General features: G+C 41.7%; 2 protein-coding genes across 10 annotated transcripts in view; both read right to left on the bottom strand.

The window, feature by feature from the left end:
- Positions 1-4521, bottom strand: part of LOC119951908 (E3 ubiquitin-protein ligase MSL2-like) — a 29051-nt gene extending 24530 nt beyond the window's left edge. Inside the window, exon 1 of the mRNA XM_038775299.1 lies at positions 4062-4521. Coding sequence (XP_038631227.1) covers positions 4062-4425 — 364 coding nt within the window. The 5' untranslated portion in view covers positions 4426-4521. The remainder of the gene's footprint in view (positions 1-4061) is intronic.
- An 8115-nt stretch (positions 4522-12636) lies between these two features.
- Positions 12637-25623, bottom strand: part of stag2b (stromal antigen 2b) — a 246641-nt gene continuing 233654 nt past the window's right edge. For 6 of the 9 annotated variants that reach the window (XM_038774985.1, XM_038774992.1, XM_038774984.1 and 3 more), the window contains 5 exons: positions 21671-21851; positions 18674-18781; positions 15933-16059; positions 15776-15853; positions 12638-13480 (listed from right to left, as the gene is read on the bottom strand). In XM_038774985.1, the coding sequence (XP_038630913.1) occupies positions 13457-13480; positions 15776-15853; positions 15933-16059; positions 18674-18781; positions 21671-21851 (518 nt within the window). In that variant the 3' untranslated portion in view covers positions 12638-13456. Of the gene's footprint in view, positions 13481-15775; positions 15854-15932; positions 16060-18673; positions 18782-21670; positions 21852-25623 lie in introns of all 9 variants that reach the window. The other 3 variants (XM_038774990.1, XM_038774989.1, XM_038774991.1) reach the window with 3 other exon arrangements.

The raw sequence follows: 25623 nt of genomic DNA, 5'->3' as shown, positions 1-25623 counted from the left end.
TTGACATTGTGATACTGGAGATTGTTGATAGCTTCACCTATCTAGGCTTAATATTCACCAGCAATCTGTCATTTGATGCTAAAGTCAACACACACATTGCAAGAGCTGCAGCTGTTATGTCGAAGCTGAGTATGGGTGTGTGGAACTACAACCTGAAAATGCCAAGCCGAGTCTTCCAAACCTGCATCCTCAGCCCACTCCTCTCCAGTGGCGAGACCTGGGTATACATGCTAAGCAGGAGAAAAGGTTTAAGTTTCCACCTTCACTGTCTCAGGCATAACTGCCACAACTTACAGGAGAAGGTAATCAACCCAGACGTCGTGGAACATGCTAATTCCATCACCATTAGCTCACTGCTAAGGCAACGACGTCTGCACTGACTCAAGCACATTCATCGGATGAATGATGATTGTATACTCAAATACCCTCTATAAGGTGAACTGGCAACACGGTCACAACTTGCTAGGCATCTAACAGGACACCAGCAAGCAAAATATGACGGTGGCGGTTATTGAAAATGAAAACCGGGAAACAGCTCCTGATGGCTGTGACCTCGTTAGGAAATCAATGGAACGTTTTAAGGGATTTGAATTGGTAAACATTAGAAATAAGGTATAATTTTAAGTGGGTTTAATGTAATGCTTCTGTACCTGGAAGGGCAAAACCTATAGTTAGATTCATGCTGGAAAAAGGTGTTTGTATGCGAAGGGATTGGTTTCAATTCCAACTGTGATTCTATGGTGCTTAGAAAGGGTTATGAATTGAAGGGTAAATAGAAGTTAGTAATTGCTGAACAATAGGAGGCCACTTTCCAGAGGGAAGGGCTTCCATTGTTCTTGGATTTAAATTGAAGTCTGAGCAGTTAGAGACAGGACACTGAGGAGTGAACCACTCTCAACTCTGCCAGGAGAAGCTGGACAGGACAAGGGAGTTGCAAAGATACAATCCAGATAACCAGGGAATTGGGACAGAAAGAATGTTTAAGACTGGAGTTAAGACAACAGAAACCATGGTATATTCAGAAAAATTCAAGGAAAAGTAAAGAAGTTAAAAGACAATTGCAGTAACCAGATTTAAAGTTGGAATGCAGGCTTCAGAGGTAAATCAAAGTGATGCCATTTTACTACAGCCTGGAAATCTGGAGTTAAAATAATTGAGAACACTTTGTGCAGCAGTCAAGACAAAAAAATGTTAAAGGGGTTGGTGTAAATCCTGAACTAAATTCACAGTTAAAAGTAGACTGGATGCTCTGTTTGAGAATCATTTGCCAAAACCCGTACTGGATTTCAATGCAAACTGCTAAGGAAAAGAGAAGATTTTAAAGTATGTTTTTGGAGTGGAGTTTGGAAACTCATGTAACAATCATCTGGGAGAGTTCTGAGGAGAATACCAGACACTAACTTGGGTTCAGAGCAGAGTATGTGCATTTGATAACAGCCAATCTGTGTGCTTAAAGGGGACTTTGTGTAAATGGAACCATTGCCGCTTAAAATCTACATCAGCCGCGCGTACACCTACAACCCCCACATATGTACCGATTGCACCGGAAAAGATGGCACCGGTTGTGCTGGACCGCATATCTGACCACCCCGACCCAAACTCCTGGCCACCCCCTACTCCCCCCAGTCCTGGCAGAAGCCCCCCCAGCCAGTGACAAGGCTCTCGGTTGACTATGGTGGTGCTGGACACCATTCGCATGCCCTCTCTTGCTCTCTCTCTCCGCAGCCGTCACGCCAGGCTCACGACTGCTCAGGCCACCGTGGCCCACGCCTTCGGGAACTCGGCCCATTGGAGACGGAGCATCGCGGTGGGCCCGATAAATGATATTCAAACTGGGTTACAAATGCACACGGTGTGAATCTCAATGTCGCCGATTTGGAGGAAGCAGAACATCGCAACCCGGCGTCAAACCGCCGCCTGCCATGATTTTTAGCGTCGTGAGTCACTCTCCACTCAATCAACGTTCCCGATTTCGGCATCGGGCAACAGAGAATCCCGCCCATGGTCGTTTGAGCCAGGGTTCCATTCTGGGATCTTCCATCCAGTTTTAACACCAACTGGGGTCGTAACACTCTTACGGTTGACTGCTTGGAAGGGCTTTAGAATAGGTAAGCAAAGACAAAAAGCTCAGTTCACCGAAAGGGTAGCCCAGAGAAAACAGTGGTCAACAAATTATGCACCATCTATCCTGTACCTTCCACTTCAGCAGAGACCACCATGACAAAATGGGGCTCCTAAGCTACACCAGGCAATGTGGCTACCACAGCGCAAGCCATCATCTTACAAGATGGAAGACTGCCACCACCCACCAAGTGTTGCATTGGAAAACATGTGCACAGCAAGGTACCAGAAACAGCACTGGGGTAAATGATCTCATGGCCTACTCCTGTTTCTATTTCTTTATGTTGTCAAGTTATGGGTTAGTAAGCAAACTGACCCATAAAACGATAACTGGTCATTGAACAGATCATTCATGAGGTCACATCGTTGAAATAAAACAAATTAAATGTGTATAAAGGAATGTGTTTTCCAAGTTAGTTGGAGATTTATATAAAACCACAGGTTTCTTCCTTTTATTGTACAGCTTGACCATGTATGCTGTATATGAATGCACTCTGCACCGTAAGTCCTCCATCAAATGTCTTATGCTTAAGTGGTGTGTCTGTCAACAATGAAAGAAAGGAGGCTGACCAATAGTTGATCCAACAATACCTGTTTAGTGATGTTGTTTGAGGGATAAATATTGACCAAGACACCGTAACTATGAATTCATGGAATCTTTTACATTTGCCGAGAGGGCAGGCTTTATAACATTCCTGTGAAGTGCCTTGGGATATTTAATTATGTTAAAGGTGCTTTATAAATACAAACTGTTGTTGATGGAACAGTTTGAAGGACAACAGAAGCATGGATTTGATTTCCATTAATTAATGATGCATTATATGGTCTGCATTTTATCTTGCACCCTGAGAAAACATGTCATATGCAATGTTTTCCAACGTCATCATAATGTAATCCAACAAGGGGCAAGTTTAAGCAATATATAGTGCAGAAGAGTTTATTAAGTTCAAGATGGAGAGCAGATACTTTCAGTAACGTGCTCCTTTTCAAAACATTTAGTAAAGGAGTCTTAAGCACTGAACGAAAAAATTTGGCTTGAAAATCTGTGACATCTAAATCCTTTTCTACATTCCTAAAACTAGCTTGGTTTATAGAATTGAAACAACTTTTGTCAGTCATGTCTAACATCCAACTAGAACGGGATGTTCCAGCATCAGATCAGTTTGTTCATTGTCAACTCGGAATCAGCACAGATCTAATAAAAACCTGCTGTGCAGTTTTGGAAGTGATGAGTTTTATACTCCTGGAACAGGTTAAAAACAAAAAAATACATTCGAGGTAACGACTAAGCTATTCTTTCCACAGCCTGTGTAAGACAACAAAAAAATATGAAAAACATTAACATCCAACAAACCGCAAACGAGCTGGTGAACCCTTTTTTTTTGGCGCTCTTTATAGGTTGAATATTTTGCAGGGAGACTAATTTATCTTTCATCGATTGATGCAAAGCCATCTTTACGCATGGTACCGGTGCAAGCAACAGGGGCCTTGGTTTAACATCTATTCGGAAAAGTCGTATTTCAGGAATGCAGCATTCCCCCCAGTAAAGCAAAACAATGTGCCAAAACAGATTGTGTGTTGGGAGGGTATGAAGGCCGTCAGTCCGCCGAAAATACCGTTACTATTTCCAGAAACCAGTGATCGATCCTGCTCTTCCCCAACTCCAAGGGTTCTCTCACGTGTACCGGTGACCATAGCAATGAGATTATTTTTGGTGGGGTAGAAGTATAGAACCAATTCCATTGTGCCGACAGGGCGGTGCAGACGTTTCATCCGCCTGCAACAAACTTCCAATTGAGAAGCACCAGAGAGCGATCACAGTGACCATCGAATGCCATCACTGACTCGCTCTGACTTACACCAGGTAGCTCCGCTAGTTATCAGGTTAAGGCGCCTGCTGAGTGAGTGTGGGTGGTACCGACCAAAGCCGCTCCGCTTACCACACACGGCGCAGGAAAGCGACTGGCGCAGGTAGGGCAGCAACCGGCACAGATCCACCTGCACCTGCTCCGCTTCGGCGCCGCTCCTCGCCGACAGCAACATGGCGCAGCGGCACGCAGCGATGTAAATCTCAGTGGCGCCGGCCGGGTTCATCGCCGCCTTGCGAGTAGGACAAAATGGCCGGTGGTGCCTGCCCCGGGGGGAGGAAACAGCGAGATCCCGCCCTCCCCCTCGAGATTGTCCAATAAAGATGCGAATCCTGAGAGAGCCGGGCGGCGATTGGCCAGTTGCGATGTCAATCGCGCTCTCGGCGGGAAGCTGCCCAGTTCCAATATTATGGACCAGTTCTGAGATGGCAGCCATTTTATGCAGCTGCAGGGAGGCTCAGCAAACACCTTTCACACAGTGCGACTAGCACAACGACTGCTTTCAACTTACAACTCGGATAAAGTGATGTTTTTCCTTAAGCAAAATAAACTGCCGCAAATATCCAGCAAAGAATGCAGGTGGAGGGCCTTTCTTCAAATCTCTGCTTGGAGAGGCTGCAGCATGAATCCAACCATCCTTGGAAATAAAAACAGAAAAATGCTGGAAATACTCAGCAATTCAAGTAGCACGAGTAGGGAAAGAAAACAGTTGACACGTCAGGGTGGGAAGTTAGAAATGTAAGGTATACTGCGGGAGGGGCACGTGTGAGGAGATATTGAAGGGCAGAAGAGATATTGGTGAGGGGTAACAAGGTATACTACTGACTGAAAGCAACAAAAACGTAGCAAGAAAATGTAGGAAAACGCCTGAAACAAAAAAAGTTGTGAAAACATTTTTCAAGTCAGCATTTCACAGAATTGCTTCAGTGATTGTTTCTTTTCAAATTTTGAATATTTCTGCTTCTTATCTCCAAGAGTCCCAATTTCAATGTGTTCATAGCAGAAGATTCTCATCCCTAGAACCATTCTTGCAGCTTCTTCTGCACTCTCCCATGCCTTTGCATCCCATTCTCGTTAACATCTCTCCAATGCCTTCACATCCTTTATAAATGTAGCACCCAGAGCTGTATGCAGCTGAGATCTAACTGATGTCTTACACAAGTTCAACATAACCTATTTAATCTTACGCTCTATCCCTACTAATAAAACAAAGAATACTGTATGCTTCATTAACTGCTTCCTCAGCCTCTCCTGCCACCTTCAATGACTAATGCATACACATCCAGATTCCTTTGCTCCTGCAGCCCCTTTAGAGCAGTACTCTCCATGTTATTCCTACTGAACTGTATCACCTCACACTTAACCACTTTGAACTTCTGCCAACTTGTTCCCTTTTAAAGTTCCACACTGTCCTCACAGTTTACAACTTATAAGTTTCATATTATTTGCAAAATTTGAAATTGTTCCATCTACATCAAAATCATTAATATATCAGGAAAGGCAAGGGTCCTAATATTAACCCCTCAGGAACTCCAGTACAAACCTTCCTCCAGCCTGGAAAACATTGATTAACCATTACTCACTGACTCGGGCAATGTTGTATCCATGTTAGTATTAGCTGTAAGGAGTCTGACAACACCAGGTTACAGTCCAACAGGTTTGTTTGGAATCACTAGCTTTCTGAACGCAGCTCCTCCATCAGGTGAGTGAAGAGGTGAGTTCCACAATGCCTCACATCCTTCATAAATGAAGCCACCTCTTCCCTCACCCGAGGAAGATGTGCTCCGAAAACTAGTGATTCGAAACATACCTGTTGGACTTTAACCTGGTGTTGTAAGACTTCTTACTGTGCCCACTCCAGTCCAACGCCGGCATCGCCACGTCAGTACTATCCGTGTAAGGAACATTTGTCATGGTTTGTAGATTTGTGTGACCACATTTTTCTGCTGAAATGTTGGTATGCTGTTCCTTAGGCACTGGGTGCCTTCTGATACCTCAGTTAAATGGCCAATGTTTTTTTAATTGTGAGATTGAATGTTGACAATTGAACCACAGTTAGTCCCAGTCCTTTCCTCTCACCCACTTGGGTAGAAAGAATAGAATAGAGCTTGCATATGTAATGTTTTTAATGACTGCAAACAGCACATTACAGCCATGAAAATACTTTCTAAAATATAGTAATCGCAGTAACGTAAGAAACAAAGGGGCTAAATTTCACACAGTATTGAGCTGAAGGACCTTTTGGTCTTTGTTTTTTTAAGTGGCATTGATTGACATATAATTACTAGGAAAGACAGCAGGAACACTCCCCTCCCATACTTTGAATAGTGCCAATTACTTTCACCCGAGGGGCTGGTAGTGCTTCAGTTTAATATTGTATCTGAAAGACAGCAACTATGGCAGTTCAGCACTCACTACTGCAGTGCCATATGTGAATTTAGATTGTGTGTGTGTGTTCAGATTTCTGAAGTGGGGCTTTGAGCCTACTGACTCAAGTGTGCCACCACTACACTGATGGTTCTGCAGGATCAGTTGTCTCGTTTAAGATAGCAAAATTGTGACCAAACAGAAGAGCGAACACATCTGAAGTGGAGATTAATTCATATTCACAACAGACAGCTTTCAGAATTTATAAATAACCACAATTTCAACTACATTGTGTTTGAGTTTAAACTTCAAGAATCAAATAAAATAATCAGGATGGTTCTTCATCAAGAAATCTAATTTAAAAATCTATTATGCTCCTACTTCACAACTCAATACTGTAATCCAGCTTTCTCTCTACTATAGGAAAAACACCCCTGGATTTGGCTGAAACCACCATCCACAGGCCCAGGATTCAAAGGATCCACAGGCCCAGGATTCAAAGGATCCACAAACAATTGCTCCCATCACTTCCTCGACCTTGCCTATCAGGTAACTCGGGGGGGGGGATGTCACATTTGCACTGTAACAACATCATACACTCTAGCCTGGACTTACCCAGGTGCCCCAATATCCAAGAATTATAGCAGCAACCAGCTAGATAACACTTCCAATTATCTAGTCATTTGTCTTATTTTGTAGGATTCACTGCCACATTTGCCAGCATTACAATGCCTGCACGACAAAAGTACTTAATTAACTTTGGAGTACTTTATGTACAAGTTTTTAATTCTTTAATGAAGTTAGAGGATAGACATGGGTAACAGCAAATGGATTTTCAAAAGGACTTTGATAAGGTAAACTCATGACTAATGTAAGAGTATGAAGATGGTAGCCAAGATGTAGAGATGCCGGCGTTGAATTGGGGTGGGTGCAGTAAGAAGGTTAAAGACCAACAGGTTTATTTCACCTGGGGAAGGAGCTGCACTCCAAGAGCTAGTGATTCGAAACAAACGTGTTGGAATTTAACCTGGTGTTGTAAGACTTAAGAGTATGAAGAGCAAGAGGACAAGTAGCAAAATGGATGGCAAGTTGGCTACAAAACAGAGTTGGGTTAAAGATAGCTACTCAAACTGACTGAAGGGGGCAGTGGTGTTCCACAGGGATCAGTCCTGGGGCTGGATACAATTTTCATTAATGATTTGGACTTGAGAATTGCAAGTACAATTTCAAAATTTGCAGCAACAAATTGGCAAGTAATAAATAGAGGAGGAATGTCACAAAATACAGGTTAGGCTGCAACACAAGTGTTTAATTGGCAATGAATTTCAATGGAAATGGTTGTGATATGGTGCATTGTAAGGGGAAGAAGAATAAGGAAGCGACACACTGCTTATATAATAAAGACGCTGAATGAAGTACAGAAGAAAAGGGATATCCAGGAGCAGTGATGCATAAATCACAAAAAGGTGGCAACACATTAACAGGGCCATAAAAAAAAGCAAAACCAAATCCCGGAGATTCATTTCTAGAGGTATAGGACTGAAAAGCAGAGAACTCATATTAAACTTGTATCGAGCCTTGGTTAGAACACACTTGGCAGTACTATGCACAGCTCTGGTCTCCATGTTAGATTACATAAAGTAGATCCTCACAAAGTTATAGTTGCGTTCCTGAAAATCATCCTTACGGTCATTAGGCTTCTATGGGAATCAATGTGAAAACTGGACTTTTGCATCTGGAAAAAACAATGTACAGGTTGGAATACCGAACCAGACATGTGTAGCAGTGTACATCAGCCTTGTTAGGTACTTAGGACCTTTCTCAGCAGAAAAAATATTGAAACATAATAAGCCAAATTCCATACATTCATAGATGAAATAATCATTAAAGTAACATTTAAAAATACAAAATATTGTAAATAATACATGTTAAAGAAATTACACTCATCCTGTTTGAATTGATCAGGCTTCCATCTAGTGGCAGAAGTTGGTTGGTGCAGGTAGTTCAGAGCGGGAGCGAAGAGGAGCAGCAGCTGAAGCCCCCATAATAATAATATTTATTGTCACAAGTAGGCTTACATTAACACTGGAATGAAGTTACTGTGAAAAGCCCATAGTCACCACATTCCGACGCCTGTTCAGGTACACAAAGGAGAATTCAGAATTCCAAATTACCTAACAGTACGTCTTTCGGGGCTTGTGGGAGGAAACCAGAGCACCTGGCAGACACAGGGTGAACGTGCAGACTCCACACAGAAAATGACCCAAGCCGGGAATCGAACCTGGGACCCTGGAGCTGCGAAGCAACAGTGCTACCCACTTTGCTACTGTGCCGCCCAGCGATCGCAACAGACACCAGGGACATTAATGGTAAGAACAGAGAGTGCAAATGGGAGCAGGGATCAGAACAAATTCAGGACTGAGGTTGTGTGCGAGGCCAGGAGCGAATGTAAGAAGGGCATTAGCACCGAGGACAGAAGTGTGATGGAGCAGTTCAAGAGACCCTGGTGTTAGCAAAGGACACTTGTGACTTTAGAAGGAAGAATGGGGGATGGGAAAGTTACAGGAGGTAGCTTCAGCAGAGCAGGAGCACTGGGGAAAAGGCGTATTTTCTTTTCATGCAAGCCAAAGAGGACATCCATGGAAAATCATGTTAAGTTGAAAAACATAAATAATATTGTCACTACTATTAATGATGTTGGAATGAAATAACTGAGTAAAGTTAAGCGGGGCCTTAATGGGGAAAGTTCAAAAAAGATTAACTTGGATGATGCTGCAAATGAAAGGATATACTGATCAGAAAGCTCTTTTCTGCAGGAAGAGACTGAATAATGACCCCATAGAGGATGGTGAAACAATTTGATGAGGTAGATCACTTTTAAAAAGTTTCCACTCGTGGGAGAATCTAAAATTGGAGGTCATGTTCCTAATAAATCCAGTAGGGAATTCAGGAGGAGCTTCTTTACCCAAACTGTTCAGAATGTGAACACTTTTACATGGAATAGTTTATGCATTTGAGGGGTAGCACAGTGGTTAGCACTGCTGCTTCACAGCTTCAGGGTCCCGGGTTCAATTCCGGCCTCGGGTGACTGTGTGGAGTTTGCATTTTCTCCCGTCTGCATGGACTTTCCTCCGGGTGCTGCAGTTTCCTCCCACAGTCCAAAGACGTGCAGGTTAGGTGGATTTGCCATGCTAAATTGCCCCTCAGTATCTGAAGGTTAGGTGGGGTTACTGGGTTACGGGGGTAGGGTGGAATTGTGAACTTGGGTAGGGTGCTCTTTCCAAGGACTGGCGCAGACTCGATGGGCCGAATGGCCTCCTTCTGCACTGTAAATTCTATGATTCTATGGGAAAGCTAGATAAGCACAAGGCAGAAGCGAATAGGATATATGGATGAATAAGATGAATAAAATCGGAGGAGGCCTGTGTGGAGATAGAAAAACAGAATAGACTATTTGGGCCGAATGGTCTGTTTCTGTGCTGTACACTCCGTGTACTGAATAATAAATAATTGATGATATCTCTATGTATTCATACCTTGGAAATTTTGCCACAAGTCTCAAACTTCAGACTAAATGGAAGAGGGGTTTGTATTTCCTTTTAAAATGAGTACATCACATTTTTTTCCTGCAAACTGTTTTCTCATTTACCTCCTTTCCTGAAAGTGATTCATGCTGGAGTGGGTTTCATCGCAGCAGTCTCGACTCCCTTTCTTCACATACAAGCCTGTAAGACTGTTTTAAGGCTGCATCAAAATTGAGCTGATCTTGTTCTCACCTGGGAACAAATACGCACTATCCACTCAGCTATATGTTACATTTCCAGACGTTCACAAGGTATTTTCTCATGTTTTGTACCGGAGACTACTCGTTCAAGAAAACACTTAGCTCTGACACATCACTGCGATTTTACACACACATGATATTGTAATGTTGCCCAGCGTTGAACAGAAACAAGTGTTACTGCCAGTATGGAAATGGTACACGGTTGAGTTCCGCCTGATCTTTAGAAAAAATATACACAAACTTTGTAATTGAAGATTATAAACCTTGAAAGAGCTTTATTGAAATCAAAAATTAAAGCCAAAAGATCACTTCATGAGAACACTTAATTTTCACTTCATAAATATTTTGATATGGAATACTTAAGCTATTTCTTCTTCACAAGTAATAGATTGCTGCTTACTGAGGATTCCTTAAACTTCCTGATTATTGATCCTATTACACAACTCAGGATTGAAGAAAAAAGTAAAAGGCTCTGTAGCTGTTTAAGTATTTTAATCATCCACTTTGTAAAGGAAAATTTGGACTATTTGCATATATCTTTCCTTTTTTAAAATATAAATTTAGAGTACCCAATTAATTTTTTCCAATTAAGGGGCAATTTAGCGTGGCCAATCCACCTACCCTGCACATCTTTGGGTTGTGGGGGTGAAACCCACGCAAACACAGGGAGAATGTGCAAACTCCGCACGGACAGTGACCCAGAGCCGGGATTCGAAACTGGGACCTCGGCGCTGAGGGGCATCAGGGCTAACCCACTGCGCCACCGTGCTGCCCTGCATATATCTTTCCTAACAAATTCCTAGAAATAATTCATTTTGCGGCAGAAGTATCTGATAGTTGTATCCCACTACTCTCTGCTTTCTTATTGCTACAGTAGGGAAATAATGTCTGATTTAAGTTTTGCATCTTTAACTATGTTCATTTCCAAGTTTTGTTTTGCTACAGGAATACAGGAGTAGATCTGCAGCCTGTCAAGCCTGCTCTGCCATTCAATAAGATCATGGCTAATCTTGGGCTTCAACTCCACTTCCTTCCTGCTTCCCATATCGCCCACGATTCCGTGAGAGACCAATCATCTAATTATCCCAGTCTTAAATGTATTCAATGGTGGAACATCAACAATCCTCTCAAGTAGAAAATCCCAAAGATTCATAACCTTTTGATTGAAGCAATTTCTCCTCAACGCAGTCCGAATGCATAGCCCCTGATCATGAAACTGTGCCCCCATGTTTTCGATTCTTCAACCAATTAAAACCACCTCTAGTCTCTACCCTGTTGAGCCCCGACAGAATCTGTATTTGTCAATGAGACTGCCCCTTATTCCTCAACGCCAGAAAATATGGACCCAATTTACTCAGCTTTTCTGAGGACAATCTCCTCATCCCACGGACCTTTGCTGTGCCGTCTCCAGTGGAAGTATTTTCTGAGCACCCGACAGTCCCAATATGCAAAGATACATTGTGTTTTTTTAAAAATTTAGAGTACCCAATTATTTTTTCCAATTAAGGGGCAATTTAGCGTGGCCAATCCACCTACCCTGCACATCTTTGGGGGCAAAACCCAGGCAAACACGGGGAGAATGTGCAAACTCGACACGGACAGGGATCCAGAGCCGGGATTCGAACCTGGGACCTCGGCGCTGTGAGGCAGCAGTTCTAACCACTGCGCCGCCGTGCTGCCCTTTTTTTTTAAAGTATAAAAATGTTAATTATTGGCATGTTCTGAAGGTTCAATCCGGTTTACTTTCAGATTGCACATGAAATATGTACTTCAATTTTAAAAGATTAGTTGTAAATACAGCAATTGAAAGAGATATTTCAATTAAAATATTAATTTCTGGGATGTGAGCATTACCGGCAAGACCAGCATTTATTGCCCATCCCTAATTGCTCTTGAAAATGTATATTTTTCTGCAATATCACTGTACAATGAATACCATTGCACAACCTTATAGGTTTAAATTTTATTCAAAAAGTTACTGTTTCATGACATAAATACAAATCAGAACAGTACAATGAACAACAAAATATGGAGGACAACAGGATAAGGTAAATATAAAACATTTCAGTTGGTTGAAAACATACAGTTTGAAGAACTGCCTTTACAACGAAACAAACTTTTTTTTGAAAAAGTAGAAAAGTCTGCTTTCACTGATTTTTAAAAATCATATATACAGTCCTCAGCAGTTCTTTAACGCAGTGGTGTAAGGAACACTAAAGGCAGTACTGCCAAATATGAGCAATGTTCTTAAAGTGTGTAAAAGCAAACTATTCTTCAGAAGACAGCCATTTATTCATGGCATATCTAATGAACTAATAATAAAATTTGATGCAACAGCCAAGTTTTTATTTTTGGCAAATAAAGCAGAATATCTTTCCAATTGAAATAAAACAAGATTTTTGCAGCAATTGGAGTTGAGGTTATGTACTGCAAGCAGTTTAAGGCATGGAATGATTTAAAGAAAATACTTAATAGATGAAAGAAGACGGGCAAGAAGTGTCATGTACATCTTTTTATTATAAGTTAATGTCAACATATAGTTGATAAAATAACCAGCTGCCAGAGTACTGCAGAACAATGTTGAAAAGCGTTCTATGAGTTATTAGAAACCTTATAATTATGACGGAAAATTTACCATAAAAATTAAAAACATGAACCCAAATTTAAGGAATAACATAAATGGGTAATTTTTGTGTTGTCTAGTATCTTCAAACTAATTTACATTATTAAAACAATTGTACTATGACCAGCTGTAGTTCATTTAACCTGAAGATTGCTTGCAAAGACAGATGTGAATAAAATATAAAATACAAATTTAAAAATTACTTAAGCATGAATATCCATGCTATTTTAGACGCTGTTAATTTTATTATAATTTTTAAACCTCGTCCTTCTGTTTGGAATTTCAAAGTATGAAAAACTGAACAAGATTCACAATTATAAAATCAGCACCAATCATATATATATTTTTTTTATTTAAAATTTAGTTCCCTATACCCAAACTCTATTAAGTCAAATAATTGTTTAGAGAAACTTTCAAACATACTACACCAAGCTCATTTTAATCAGAGACACAATACAGTGGCACTACTGGAAGGAATTTAACTTGCTTCCATAATTTTACAGTCTCTTAAAATATCAATTTATCAGGCAACAAACTGCCTCTTCAAAGCACTTAATCTAGGTGAACAGTGAACAACTCCATTAAGCATTCTCCTGAAAGGAGAAAATCTGTACAGTTTTAATAGTTTAACTGCATTAACCAAAATATTTCTTTTAAAACTACCTCTCATATCATTCATAAAATGACAATTTCTCAGAACATTGAAACTCCAAGGACCTAAAAGGGATAGAAAAATAACTTTTGTTAGATCAAGAAACAAAAATTACAACTAATGTAATTCTGCAAATTAACTTTGAAATTCGGTTAGTAATAATAATAATAAACTTTATTGCCACAAGAATGAAGTTACTATGAAAAGCCCCTAGACGCCACATTCCGGCGCCAGTTCGGGTAAGCTGGTACGGGAATTGAACCCACGCTGCTAGTCTTGTTCTGCATCACAAACCAGCTGTCTAGCCACTGAGCTAAACCAGCCCTTAGTACTTTACAATTAAACATTTTATTATAATAAGTAACCTTCAAAAGGATTCAAACACAAATAGGAAATTTGTTTAACAAGCTAACGTTTCAATTTATTCAATAATCTTGAATAAGAAATGTCACCTTAATAGTCACGGTTGAAGGGTTGTGGAGAACGGACAGGACGGTGGAGTTGAGGCCAGGATAGGATCAGCCATGACCACATTGAAGGTGTTGAGGCTCGGGAGGCTAAATTGCCTACTCCTGTACCTAGGTCATGTGTTCTAGGGAGGAGATGCTCTGGCTGATTTTGCAATCCAGCTCTTGGTCTGCAGCATTATAGGTAGCAGATGAGGAACATATCAGCCATGATAGAATGGCGGAGCAGACTAAATGGCCGAATGAATGACCTAATTCTGCTCCTATATCTTATGAACTTATTTGCCATCCAGTGAACATTTTGTATAACTAGAGTCAAAGCTAATTACCTGAAGCAAATACGGATGACAAGGATTTTAATGTTTTGTGGCAGTCAGGAATGATTTGTGTAAATCATCTTCACTGAAAGGGTATTGAACCATTGTAATTCAGCACTTGTGGGAGTGACAGACTGGTGATTGTAACATTTAAGGTACAGAATGAACAAGTTTTGATACATCCAACCCTGCCTCAGAGCAGAGGTTGAATTCTGTTGGGAGATAAAACAGGACATGGGTCAGTCCAAGCAACAGTTGTTGGCAGCAGCTCAGCTGGGGAGCTGGTTTGTGAATAGAAGCTGGAGTGTAACCTAGCCAACACAGTGGGACGCAGTCTTAGAAAGTCAGCACAGCTGGAAAAGACAGCCTGGAAGGCTGGAAGTGAGAACAAATCAGAGTCAGAACTGGAATAGCGTGCTTTTGGCGAGGATTACATCCATGGAAATGGAATGGAGTAGAACTGCTGTTGGCTGGGCACTAGCTCAGATAAGAAGAATTAGAATTCATCATGAGGTAGACAAACGGTTTGAAGGGTTTTGACTTATGGTGTACCAATAGATCTGAACTACTGAGCCAATTTATAAAAATCGGTCTTCGTTGTATCTGCCATTTAAGGTACAAGTTGCCCATTAATTTATTACCTCATACTAATTCTAGATGTCAGTGTGGAGGATAGATGATATTCGGTGTTTGTTTTGTTGTATCTTAAGAAATGTTGTTCGTTTAAAACATTTTAATCTTGTGGCATTATTCTGAGTTAATAACTGGGATTTAACCTGAACCGGATCATAAAACTTATGGAATTTAAATATGTTTCTTAAGGTGTATAGTACTTCCATCAAGGAAGTACAACAAATTTAAGAAAATCCAATTTAATTATGTTACAGTAGCCAATTCAAAACACTGCTGAAAGCCCTCCAGGCCAGGAAGCTCGCCCCCTGAATAAATTTACCAGACAAATAATACATTCCCATTAGCGACTAGGTGTTGACTTGAAAACATACAAAAGTGACAGGCAGGGAAAAAAAACAGCCTATCACAGATTCACAATGACTGGAGTTTAAATTTATGTACTTTTCTAGCTATCATATTTGCGGATAAGAATTGCTATACAAAGTATTACATTTGTTTCTTATGGTAGATTGTGAAGTTACTTGATGAATTACCATTGAGGACCCCCAACAATCCTTACAGGGTTATTTCAACATACACATAGCCTCATTTGTGGTCTGGGGTAAATTTTTATGTCTGGAACCAAAGACTCCTGTGATTAAGCTACTAGCACAAACTCAAAATTCATGGATGTTCAATTTGTACCCGTTTGAGAACAACTTAACTTTTACTGGAGCATACAACCCATATTTCTTACAAATAATTTTATTTCCCATTACTACTTGCCTTTCCCCATTCTTCCATCAAAAAACTTAGTTGGTGTTTTTCCCAATTACTTGGTTGAAATCAGGCATTCTAAAACGTTGATGCTTCAATGCACATGTGACGATACCACATGGACATTTAATACATCACCACCTTTAATCTCACATTCTGAAAGTGAACAGAAAACTTTTAGACTTACCGAGTCATCCATTATTGAGGCAGGGTCAAAGAAATCTGGTTTTAATTCATTTCTTTCACGTCTATTCTTGGATGGAGGCTAAAAAGAAAAAAACCTTGCATTTAGCATATGTGCACAAATTTTTAAAAGTTGATCTAATTTTTTTGTATCTTATTACCAGATCAATGTCGATGGTGTCAAAATCCATGCCTTCATTAAGATCTTCAATACGACCCTCTGATGACATCATTACATCTTCCACGATTGGTTCTTCATCATCTTCCATCAAACCTGTACCACGTCGACTAGAAAAGAAAATAATCTGTAAATTCTTATGACAGTGGTTGCTGTGCTGATCTTTGCATCAGAATGTTTGGGAACAAGAGGGAGAGCAACAACAAATGGGCAATGGGGGTGTTTAATGTACATGGACTACTGCAGCCAGAGATCAAAAACTGAAATGGTGAGCCTTTGATAAACCAGAAAAGTAACATTTTCTACTAGATGATAGATAATTTATTTTTAAGATTAGATCTTTTTCCACCATACCCCAAGATGCTCCAACCCTTTCAGAGGCATTTAAGACAATACAAATATTCTAATGTGAAAAATACACTTGTTAATCTGTTTTGATCATTCAGATACCATGGCTCATACTTGCAGCAAGCTACTAAAGTGCTCTATGAAAGTACAAGGAGGTTCCAAAAGTTAATCATAAAAACTTTTTTTTTAAGGAATACATCTTTCAATTTAGCGTTTTGGATTTGTAAACTGAATGCACAAAGTCTCAATTTGTGGTACGAACAGTTTTCGCTCTATTCCTCCGAACCAATTATCTATGAGAAATGGAAAAGGTGCATTTAAAAGAAAACATTCAGATACAGCACAGAAATCTATTCTGATCTTTGCTTATTAAAGTTCTGCTTTCATCGCTATCTATTTCCACAAAGAAAGAAGAACGTAGGCTGGGTAAACATTGAGTGAGGCTACTGAAGGTGATGGATGATTGAGATTTGGTGTTAGGGTACAGTGGAAGGGTTGTGGAAGACAAGAGAGAATTAGATTTATAAGTTTGAATTAATAAAGTTTGAACGGCATGTATAACGTTTTTAACTTCAGAAAAACTTATGCATAACCAAAGGACTGCGCAACGAACTGCAGACTGATCCAGAGGGCAGCGAACTGCACATAGGGCCAGTTACATGAAGGACAACATAAACCTCTCTGTACAATAAAGTAAATTTGCGCGGGCAAGATAAATGTAATGTATACATACAATTGTTTATAAATATGAGAAATGCCATTAAAAAGATTTTTTTTTTAAATAATAACTTATGCATGGACAGAGATGGTCAATGTTACAAGCTGCGTTTTATAATAGATTATGGTGTTGGAAACTCACCTCACCTTGTCAAAGACATCAAAATTATGAATTGTTTCGTTCAGGACAAGTGATAAGGGGATTATTGCTTAATGAACAAGTTTATGGCAAAGGCCAAAAATGGTGACTTCTCGAATGCCAAAGAAGAAGGATTTGTGGGCCTTCTAGGATGTTGGGCAAACAGTTTCACAACACAAACGAAGTGAAGGTGCTGAGAGAGAAGGTGGAACCTGACGTCATGTCTTCGTATGGTCTTGCCATGGGGCATCATGTGGATGATAAATCATAGGGATATTGGCGTGAGGCAAAGAAAGGAACACATTATGGGAGATTTGGTATTGCTGAGATTTTCCAGCATTTTCTCTTACATTATGGGAGGTTCTCTGGCTACAATAGAGCAAACTAAGTAGAACCAGGTGAGGGATGGACAATAGAGGTCAGGCATTGGAGGAAGAGGGTGGTCAACCATGTCAGACTGCAAACAGAGAAGGATAAAGGTTAGTGCATTATGGTCAGTCATACAAGATCTTGTGACTTTGATTAGTGCTGTGGTAGGTGAGAAACCTGATTAGAGATTCGAAGCTCGAGGTGCAATTCAGATAATAATCTTTATTGTCACAAATAGGCCTACATTAACACTGCAATGAAGTTACTGTGAAAAGTCCCTAGTCGCTACATTCCGGCGCCTGTTCGGGTACACAGAGGGAGAATCAGAATGTCAGACAGTGACTCAAGCCGGGAATCAAACCTGGGACCCTGGCGCTGTGCAGTGACAGTGCTGACTACTGTGCCTCCCATATAGGCATGGATTTGGGAGACCACAACATGTTCAAGGACTTTTGGCTTTGACAATGGGCTGATAGTTTTCAAGTACTGAAAGGTTCAGAGTGGATTTTCATTTGAATATGGGTAACAATGGCAGATTTGAAATGGATGGGATTGAATTTTTTACAATATCAGCTAGCATGGGAGTCAGGAACGAACAGTAGATGGGTAGCAGTATATTGAGATCAGGAACAAGAGATAGCAAGATGAACTGGGAGAGGGCATGAGAAGAGATAGGAAAGAAAGTGGAGAAAGCTACAAGTTCAAGCTAGGTGCAGGGTTGAAGCTCGGCTTGTAGACAAAAAAGGAAGGTTGCAATGGAAGCAACTCTTATTGAAGCTGGCAGGGTAGAGTGCTTTAAGGAGATGGACAACAGCAGCTAGCGGTTATCTTTGAATCTCAACATAATCCTGGAGCAATCAGCAGTTTTGGCAGGAGAAAGCAGGACCCAAAAAGGCTTTATGAGGTTCTGCCAGATTTAACAATGAACGACTAATTAAGTTGCGCACCATACATGTTCAAAAGTGGAGGAGAGTGTTGAAACGTAATAGTAGTTGGTAAAGATCCACGCAAATGGAAAATGATTTCTTGAGCAGTGCACACGCATGTGCAACTGAAAAAAAACCCAGCTTGGTTATGGGAAGGAAAATAGTTACTTAACGTCACTTAAAATATTGCGCAAAATTTTATTGTAGCATTGCTCCAAGACTTACATCGCATGTTGCAGATTGGATCTTAATTTAACATAATTCATTGCAGCTCGTTCTTGTTGCCTTGCTTCCTCTTGTTGTCTCTGGGCAATCAACCAAGACATCTGACTACTGGACAAAAAGATAAAAACATGATACGCTGGAAGTGAATTTTAAATTTTCATTAATTCAGAGTTTAAGGATTCCAATACAAAACTGTGGTTTCTGCTTTATACTGTATAACTGCATCTGTAGATATCCTACTTCATAGTGTCATAAAATCATAAAGGACAGAAAAGACCCTTGGGCCCATCGCATCTACACCAGTCAAATACAACCACTTAACCATTCTAATCCTATTTTCCAGCACTTGGCCCATACCCTGTAAGCCTTGGGATCGCAAGTGCACATCTTAAACGTTATGAGGGGCTCTGCCTCTATCACCCTTCCAGGCAGCCAATTCCAATCTCCCGCCACCCTCTGGGTAAAAAACATTTTCCTCACATCCCCTCCAAATCTCCTGCCCCTTACCCTAAATCTATGCCCCTTGGTCAGTGACCCATCCACCACGGGGTAACGTTTGTTCCTGTCTTATCTACGGCCCTCATTTTATACATTCCAATCATGTCCCTGTCCCAAGGAAAACATTCCAATTCTATTCACAGGACAAACATTCTCAGTTGCATTTATGCTGTTTAGCTTTCTCATTCAAACTTTCTGTAGAGACTTTCAAAATTAAGTTATTTCCAGCTTTCTTGATAGCTAACTTATAAAACTGCTGGCAAGTACTGAGTTTTCAAACAAAATCGTGGTTAGATATAGCACAGGATTAGGTTTACAATATTCAGGGTTAAGGGGACCAATTTTCCCTGGATATTGTAGGCACTGAAGAGTCTTTGAGGTGAACAAGGTGTCTGGAAGGTGATTAAGCAGCTGATTGCCACTTAAATTGCCTGCTCACAAATATTACAGTAGCTGCTACACAGAAGTTTGGTGCCTAGCACAACTAATGCCCTCGCCTCATAACAATCAACTGACTGGAAGGGAAACTCTTTGCTGCAGAGGGTTTCAAGTGCTTCTATAAAGTACATAACTCAATGTTGACTTGCTATTGAAGTTTGAAACAGGTTTTTGAAACACATTGGGAGACTTTCTGGGACACCTTGCCAAGTATTCATGAATACAGTATCAATGTTTATTCCGTTAATTATTTGAGGACTGCACCCAAAAAAGAGCAATTGTTCTGCTACTTTACCTTGCAAGAGTCACCAGGAGAAAGGGATGCACTATCAGTGTATTATTAGAGGACTCCATTGGTCTGTAGGAGGATTGGGAGAAGGCAGAGTAGCACGAGCTGCTTCAGGAGAGTGAGGCAGACTCCCTTGCCACCTTGCAGGTAAAGGATATTCTTCCACCTCCTGGACCTCCTCCACCAGGATTACAGTTGTGTCAGAGAGGGTATACACCCTCTCATTCGACCCCTGAACAATTCAGAAATGGGCTGTTATGTATCAGCCAGCCCATTACAAACGTTCAATGAAAGTGAGCAAATAAAAAAAAACTGAATCTAATCAGCACTTGTAGTTAATTTAGCACATTAGAAAAATTCAAATTACAATTAGGATTAAAATTACCTGCTAAAACCAGAATCTCAAATCGACATATCTCATTGACACAGCATCCATTTAATATCTATTTTCACCCTATCATCCAAATAATCTTCTGGGTGTTTAAAACGATTACAAAATTCAATAGGCAAGATACAGATAAACTACTTCCCCTAGTGATGGAATCCAGAACAAAACACCTCAAAATTGAAGTAGAGCCATTTAGGTGTAAAAGTAGGACGCACTTTTTCTTACGAAGCGGAATTTAAATCTGGTAACGTCCAAAAAGCTGTGGCTGCTAAGCCAAATAAAATGTTCAAAGACCATGGTCAATGTTGGGTATAGGCATTAAGGGATATGGAGCAATGGCACAAATCAGCCACCACAAATAGAATGGCAAAACATGTTCAAAGGGATGATTGGCCTACTGTTTGGTCACAATACTGATAAATGGCTACAGCACTGCTGCTGCAACAGTGAACATTTTTAAAAAACGGAGTGTTTGTGTGAGTGTTTTTGGGGAGGGGGTGGGGGGAGGGGAGGTGGTGGAAAAGCAAAGAGAAGGGGAGTGATAAAGAAGGGAGAAAGAGCAAGAAAGGTAGAGTGAGAGTGTGCTTTTACATAACACAAAAAGTGAGACTGTGAGAGAAGTCAAGGTCATCAGTGCTAGAGAACAAAACACTTCAATTTCTGCAAAGGTACAGAACATTATTCGATGTAGCATAAACCTCTATTTAGTCTAAATCAATTGTAACACTGTTACAATTTTCCAATCCAAACGAGGAGCTTTTAGAATGAGAATGCCAATTTAGTACAGCCAGTTTTGAATTCATTACATGCAAGATTAATGCCAAATTCACTGTGCCACATAACCATCTATCTACCCAAGTTTGATCTGTAAATGCCATGAATTATTTTAGCCACAAATCTTTCCAAGCTGCTATTCATTTAAACTTTTCCTTAAAAGCAGCTATTTTGAAGGAAAAGTTTAAATTAAAAAGCTGAAGCTCCTTTTGTCTTTGTCCATTTTCAGGTACCACTTTGCAGCTACCTGATCTAACCTCATCAGGAAAGGTCACAAACACTACCTTAGAGGTCTTAATGGCCCAGAGAAAATTTTATTCTCAGAGCAAGCTACAAGGAGAGGAAACAAGTGAGGAACTGATCTTTAGCTTTCTTTTCTCTCATTTCTCATTACACGAGAAATTAAATTAGCTATCAACTTACTGAAATATAAAATATAGTTGAATAGAAGATGACTGTAACAGAATCAAAGCATCTTTGCTATCTACGTAATGGAAAGAGTTGTCATAAAAAATGAATTTGTGGCTGCAGGATCTTTTTGCAACATAAACTACTGAGAGAAGAAAAGGTTAAAAGTATTTGCAGATAACAAAGCAAACTCAACACATACTTGTAGTCAACAGCAGGTTGATGTTGTGGCATTTGGTATACCCCCATGTAACTTTCTTCTTCAGGCCTCAGCCTTTTGGCCTCTCTCATAACAGTGGAAGTTAACTGTGGGGTTTGCATCATGAGTGGAGACTGCAAACTATGTTCTCTGCTGATCCACGATCCATCATTGCTTTCTTCTGCTATAAAATGCACACAGAATGTTAGCTTTTAATTTTCCCAATATAACGCTGTTAACCTAGAAAACCAATAAAATGACTTAAAAAACGAGTGCTGAGTTCATCTTCTACCATCTACCTTCCTTTCAGGATCCATTCTCATACATTTTCTTGCAACTGGGCACTTTTGGGACAGCCCATTACTGTTAATATTAGTCTAAAATTAATCTTGCCCTCCAATTTTTCTCTGGAGTCATGCAAGTACTGCTGTTCTGAACAATCTGATTGCAACTCAGTAGTCAGTGTGGGTAATCATAGGTTGAAATTTGTTTTCCTTGATTAATTGGAATAACACACAAGAACAGCAATGTTTAATTTCATCTACACATTAAAATGTCACTGAGCAGAAAATGTTACAGCATACTTAAAATGCATGCACAATGCTAATGGACAGCTAAAGTGTGTTGCAGTGGCCTTGAATATTAAACAAATAGTGTAATATAAACACATGCTTGATGTCCTGCAATCACATGTACATTCCGACATTCAATAGGTAGTTCAGCATACAGCCCTTTTAATAAAGCCTATAATGAGAGGATAAAGAGACCAGACATACTGAAGATAATTAAACTACTCTTTCTGAACTGGGACCAAGGTATGGTTCCAAGCTAGATTTTTGAGATGAAAGCCTTCTTTTGAATGACTGTTCAGTGACAGCATCAGCTGGGCCATTTGATAAGCAAGAGCCCAACAATGACTTGGCACTAAATTTGCAATTTCTCAATTAGAAAGATATTGTAAAAAATGTTTAACTGGTGCAAAGTCAAGATGGTAGGCTGGATTCTCTGTAGCCGGCAAAATCGTGACAGGTGGCGCCTATCCAACGGGGCAGAGAATGGATTCCAACGGCAGTCCACTATGCTCCGCCCCCTCCAAACGGCATCATCGTGACATCTTTTGAACGCCGTTGGCGGGTCATCAGCCAGCCCACCCACAATGCTCCTCCCCCGATGGGCCAAGTTCCCGACGGCACGGCCACGTATGGTCCCAAGCGTGCCGGCTGTGGACAGTGTCCAGGATCACCACACTGGGCCAGGATCCGTGCCGCTGGCCAAGGGGACTGGTGGGGGTGAGCTGTCCGGTCACGGTTGGTGTGTTGAGTTCGTGCACGGCCGGCGCCATGTATTACGGCGCAACTGGTACAGGTCGTCAGCCGTGCACATGCACATGCGGGAGTTTCACTCGGCGCTGGTACCGGAATCGGTGAGGGTTTTGTGAATATGTTTTGGTAGTGGTAGTCCACACATGCTCCGCTGACATCAACACTTAGTCTCAGAAACTGAGAATCCAGCCCAATCTTTTTCAGGAAAAAGACATGGAGCAGACAGAAACTATCTTTGAGTTTAAAATAACCTTAACTGCAGTTAGCCATGTAAGCTAAAGGGGTTTATTAATCATATTGGGTAAAGAGCAAAATGAAAGATTCATTACCCACCAGACAAGACTTTAATAAAACAAATTATAGTGAGTTAACAGGTAGCATTTGGTATACTCAGAAGATAATGGCTGGCAAGATAACCATATCAAAGCAGGATTTAATGGTAATGTTTGTAGCCACCTGGGGTGGCCACGTCCCGATTCCAAAATGGACACTCACAAAGAGTACAGGGAAAAATGGACAGCACTAGAAAAACAAGCAGGTACAAGGTTTCCTGTGGATTGGAACTTGCAGAGCCCAGACAAAACTGGAACTACAAGCCATTAGCATAGTAATGAGCTATCTCAGGGGACAAAAGAGAAACATTTAAACAATTGGCACCAGGGCAGACTCCCCGGCGCCAGTGGAGACTAAAACAAAGGCAGGCCAACGGTTACCTAGGGACCGCCCAGCGATCGGGGAACGACCCCGTTATTGGAGAGAATCGATACAAACGATTGGGACATGGTCCAATTAATTGGGACAAAGGCCAGGGTCCGCCCAGAAGGGCATGAAACCCTTTGGGCTATAAAGCAGAGTCCCCAAGGTCAGAACGGCCTCTCGGAAGAATTCTTAAGAACTCTTGAACTTCACCTTGGCATTTGGCTCTCAGCTACGAGAGGCCCGCCAAGCACCAGCCAAGTAAGTCTAAGGTCAACGCACGCTACGAGATAGGCGCTCCTAGCTACTATTCTATACCAGTTCGAAGCCAGCAGTTTCAGAACCGGACAACGGCCTTTGTTCCTCTGACTGAGTGGGCGCCCGAAGCTAAGTATAGGCTTTTAGTAGTAGTTGTAGATTAGTCTACAAAATTATGAGGGGCATAGACAGAGTGGATAGTCAGAAACTTTTTCCCAGGGTAGAGGAGTCAATTACAAGGGGGCATAAGTTTAAGGTGCAAGGGGCAAGGTTTAGAAGAGATGTACGAGGCAAGGTTTTTAAACAGAGGGTAGTGGGTGCCTGGAACTTGCTGCCGGAGGAGGTGGTGGAAGCAGGGACGATAGTGACGTTTAAGGGGTATCTTGTCAAATACATGAATAGGATGGGAATAGAGGGATACGGACCCCGGAAGTGTATAAGATTTTAGTTTAGATGGGCAGCATGGTCGGCGCAGGCTTGGAGGGCCGAAGGGCCTGTTCCTGTGCTGTACTTTTCTTTGTTCTTTGTACTCATATACTGCACCCCCCCAGCACTATGCAATTGTACCACCGCCTTTCCTGTGGACACCAGCCCAAACCCCATCTGAAGCCCCTGCTTCTCCTTGAGCAACGTCTGAAGCGTCACCAAATATCTCCGTTCCACCCTCAACGTTCTCCACCAATCTGAACCTCTCAGCCTGCGCCACTCCAGGGGCAGGTTTAACACAATGGGCTAAATAGCTGGCTTGTAAAGCAGACCAAGGCCAGCAGCGCAGGTTCAATTCCCGTACCAGCCTCTCGAACAGGCGCCGGAATGTGGCGACGAGGGGCTTTTCACAGTAACTTCATTTGAAGCCTACTTGTGACAATAAGCTATTTTCATTTCATTTCACTCTCTCTATACACCCGAATAGATATAAGGCGGGATTCTCCTTTCCGGGGACTAAGTCCCCACATCGGTGAGAGAACCGGCGCCAACCAGTCCGGCGTCAACAGCCCCTAAAAGTGCAGACTAGCTCCGGGGACTAGGTGGACGCCAGAGGGGTTGCCGCCTAGCCAACCGGCGCCAGAGGGACTGCGTGAATTTGCGCATGCGCCGAAGGGCCAGTGTGATCTCACGCATGCGCGGGTTGGATCCCCCACCCCCCGCCCCGACGACCACCCCCGTCACCTTACCGGCCAGGTCCTGCCATGTGGGGCCATGCCTAATCCAAGCCGGTGGGACTGGCCAAAAACGGACAGCCGCTGCAAACGGCCCCCGACCGGCATGGCATGAACCCCCCGTCCGGCCAAAAACCGGCACTAGAGAATGTGGCAGCCGCCATCCGGGCAGCGGGGCAGCATTCACGCTGCCCCCCCGGGGTTTCTCCAACCTGATCAATTACCTCTTTAAAGACCTCTTTAAAGACCTCAACCCCTCTTTAATCAGATCCCCCAGGTCCATGCCGTGCCACCACTCAGGCCCTCCCCAAGATGGCCACTGCCATCGCCTCTTAACCAACTGCGCCACACTAACTCCACCCCATCAGCATCTCCTCTACCCCCCCATAAACAAAGAAACAACTCCGCCTCTCCCCCCACCATGTCAATGACCCCCCCTACTTCACTCCCGTTAACCAGTTAGCATGGTGACTCCCATTCAAGGCCTCTGCCTACCCACTTCCCCCAGCATTCCTCAAAA

The sequence above is a fragment of the Scyliorhinus canicula genome, chromosome 17 (genome assembly GCF_902713615.1).
Source record: "Scyliorhinus canicula chromosome 17, sScyCan1.1, whole genome shotgun sequence".
Taxonomy (NCBI): Eukaryota; Metazoa; Chordata; class Chondrichthyes; order Carcharhiniformes; family Scyliorhinidae; genus Scyliorhinus; species Scyliorhinus canicula.
This window is presented reverse-complemented; position numbering and strand designations above follow the sequence as displayed.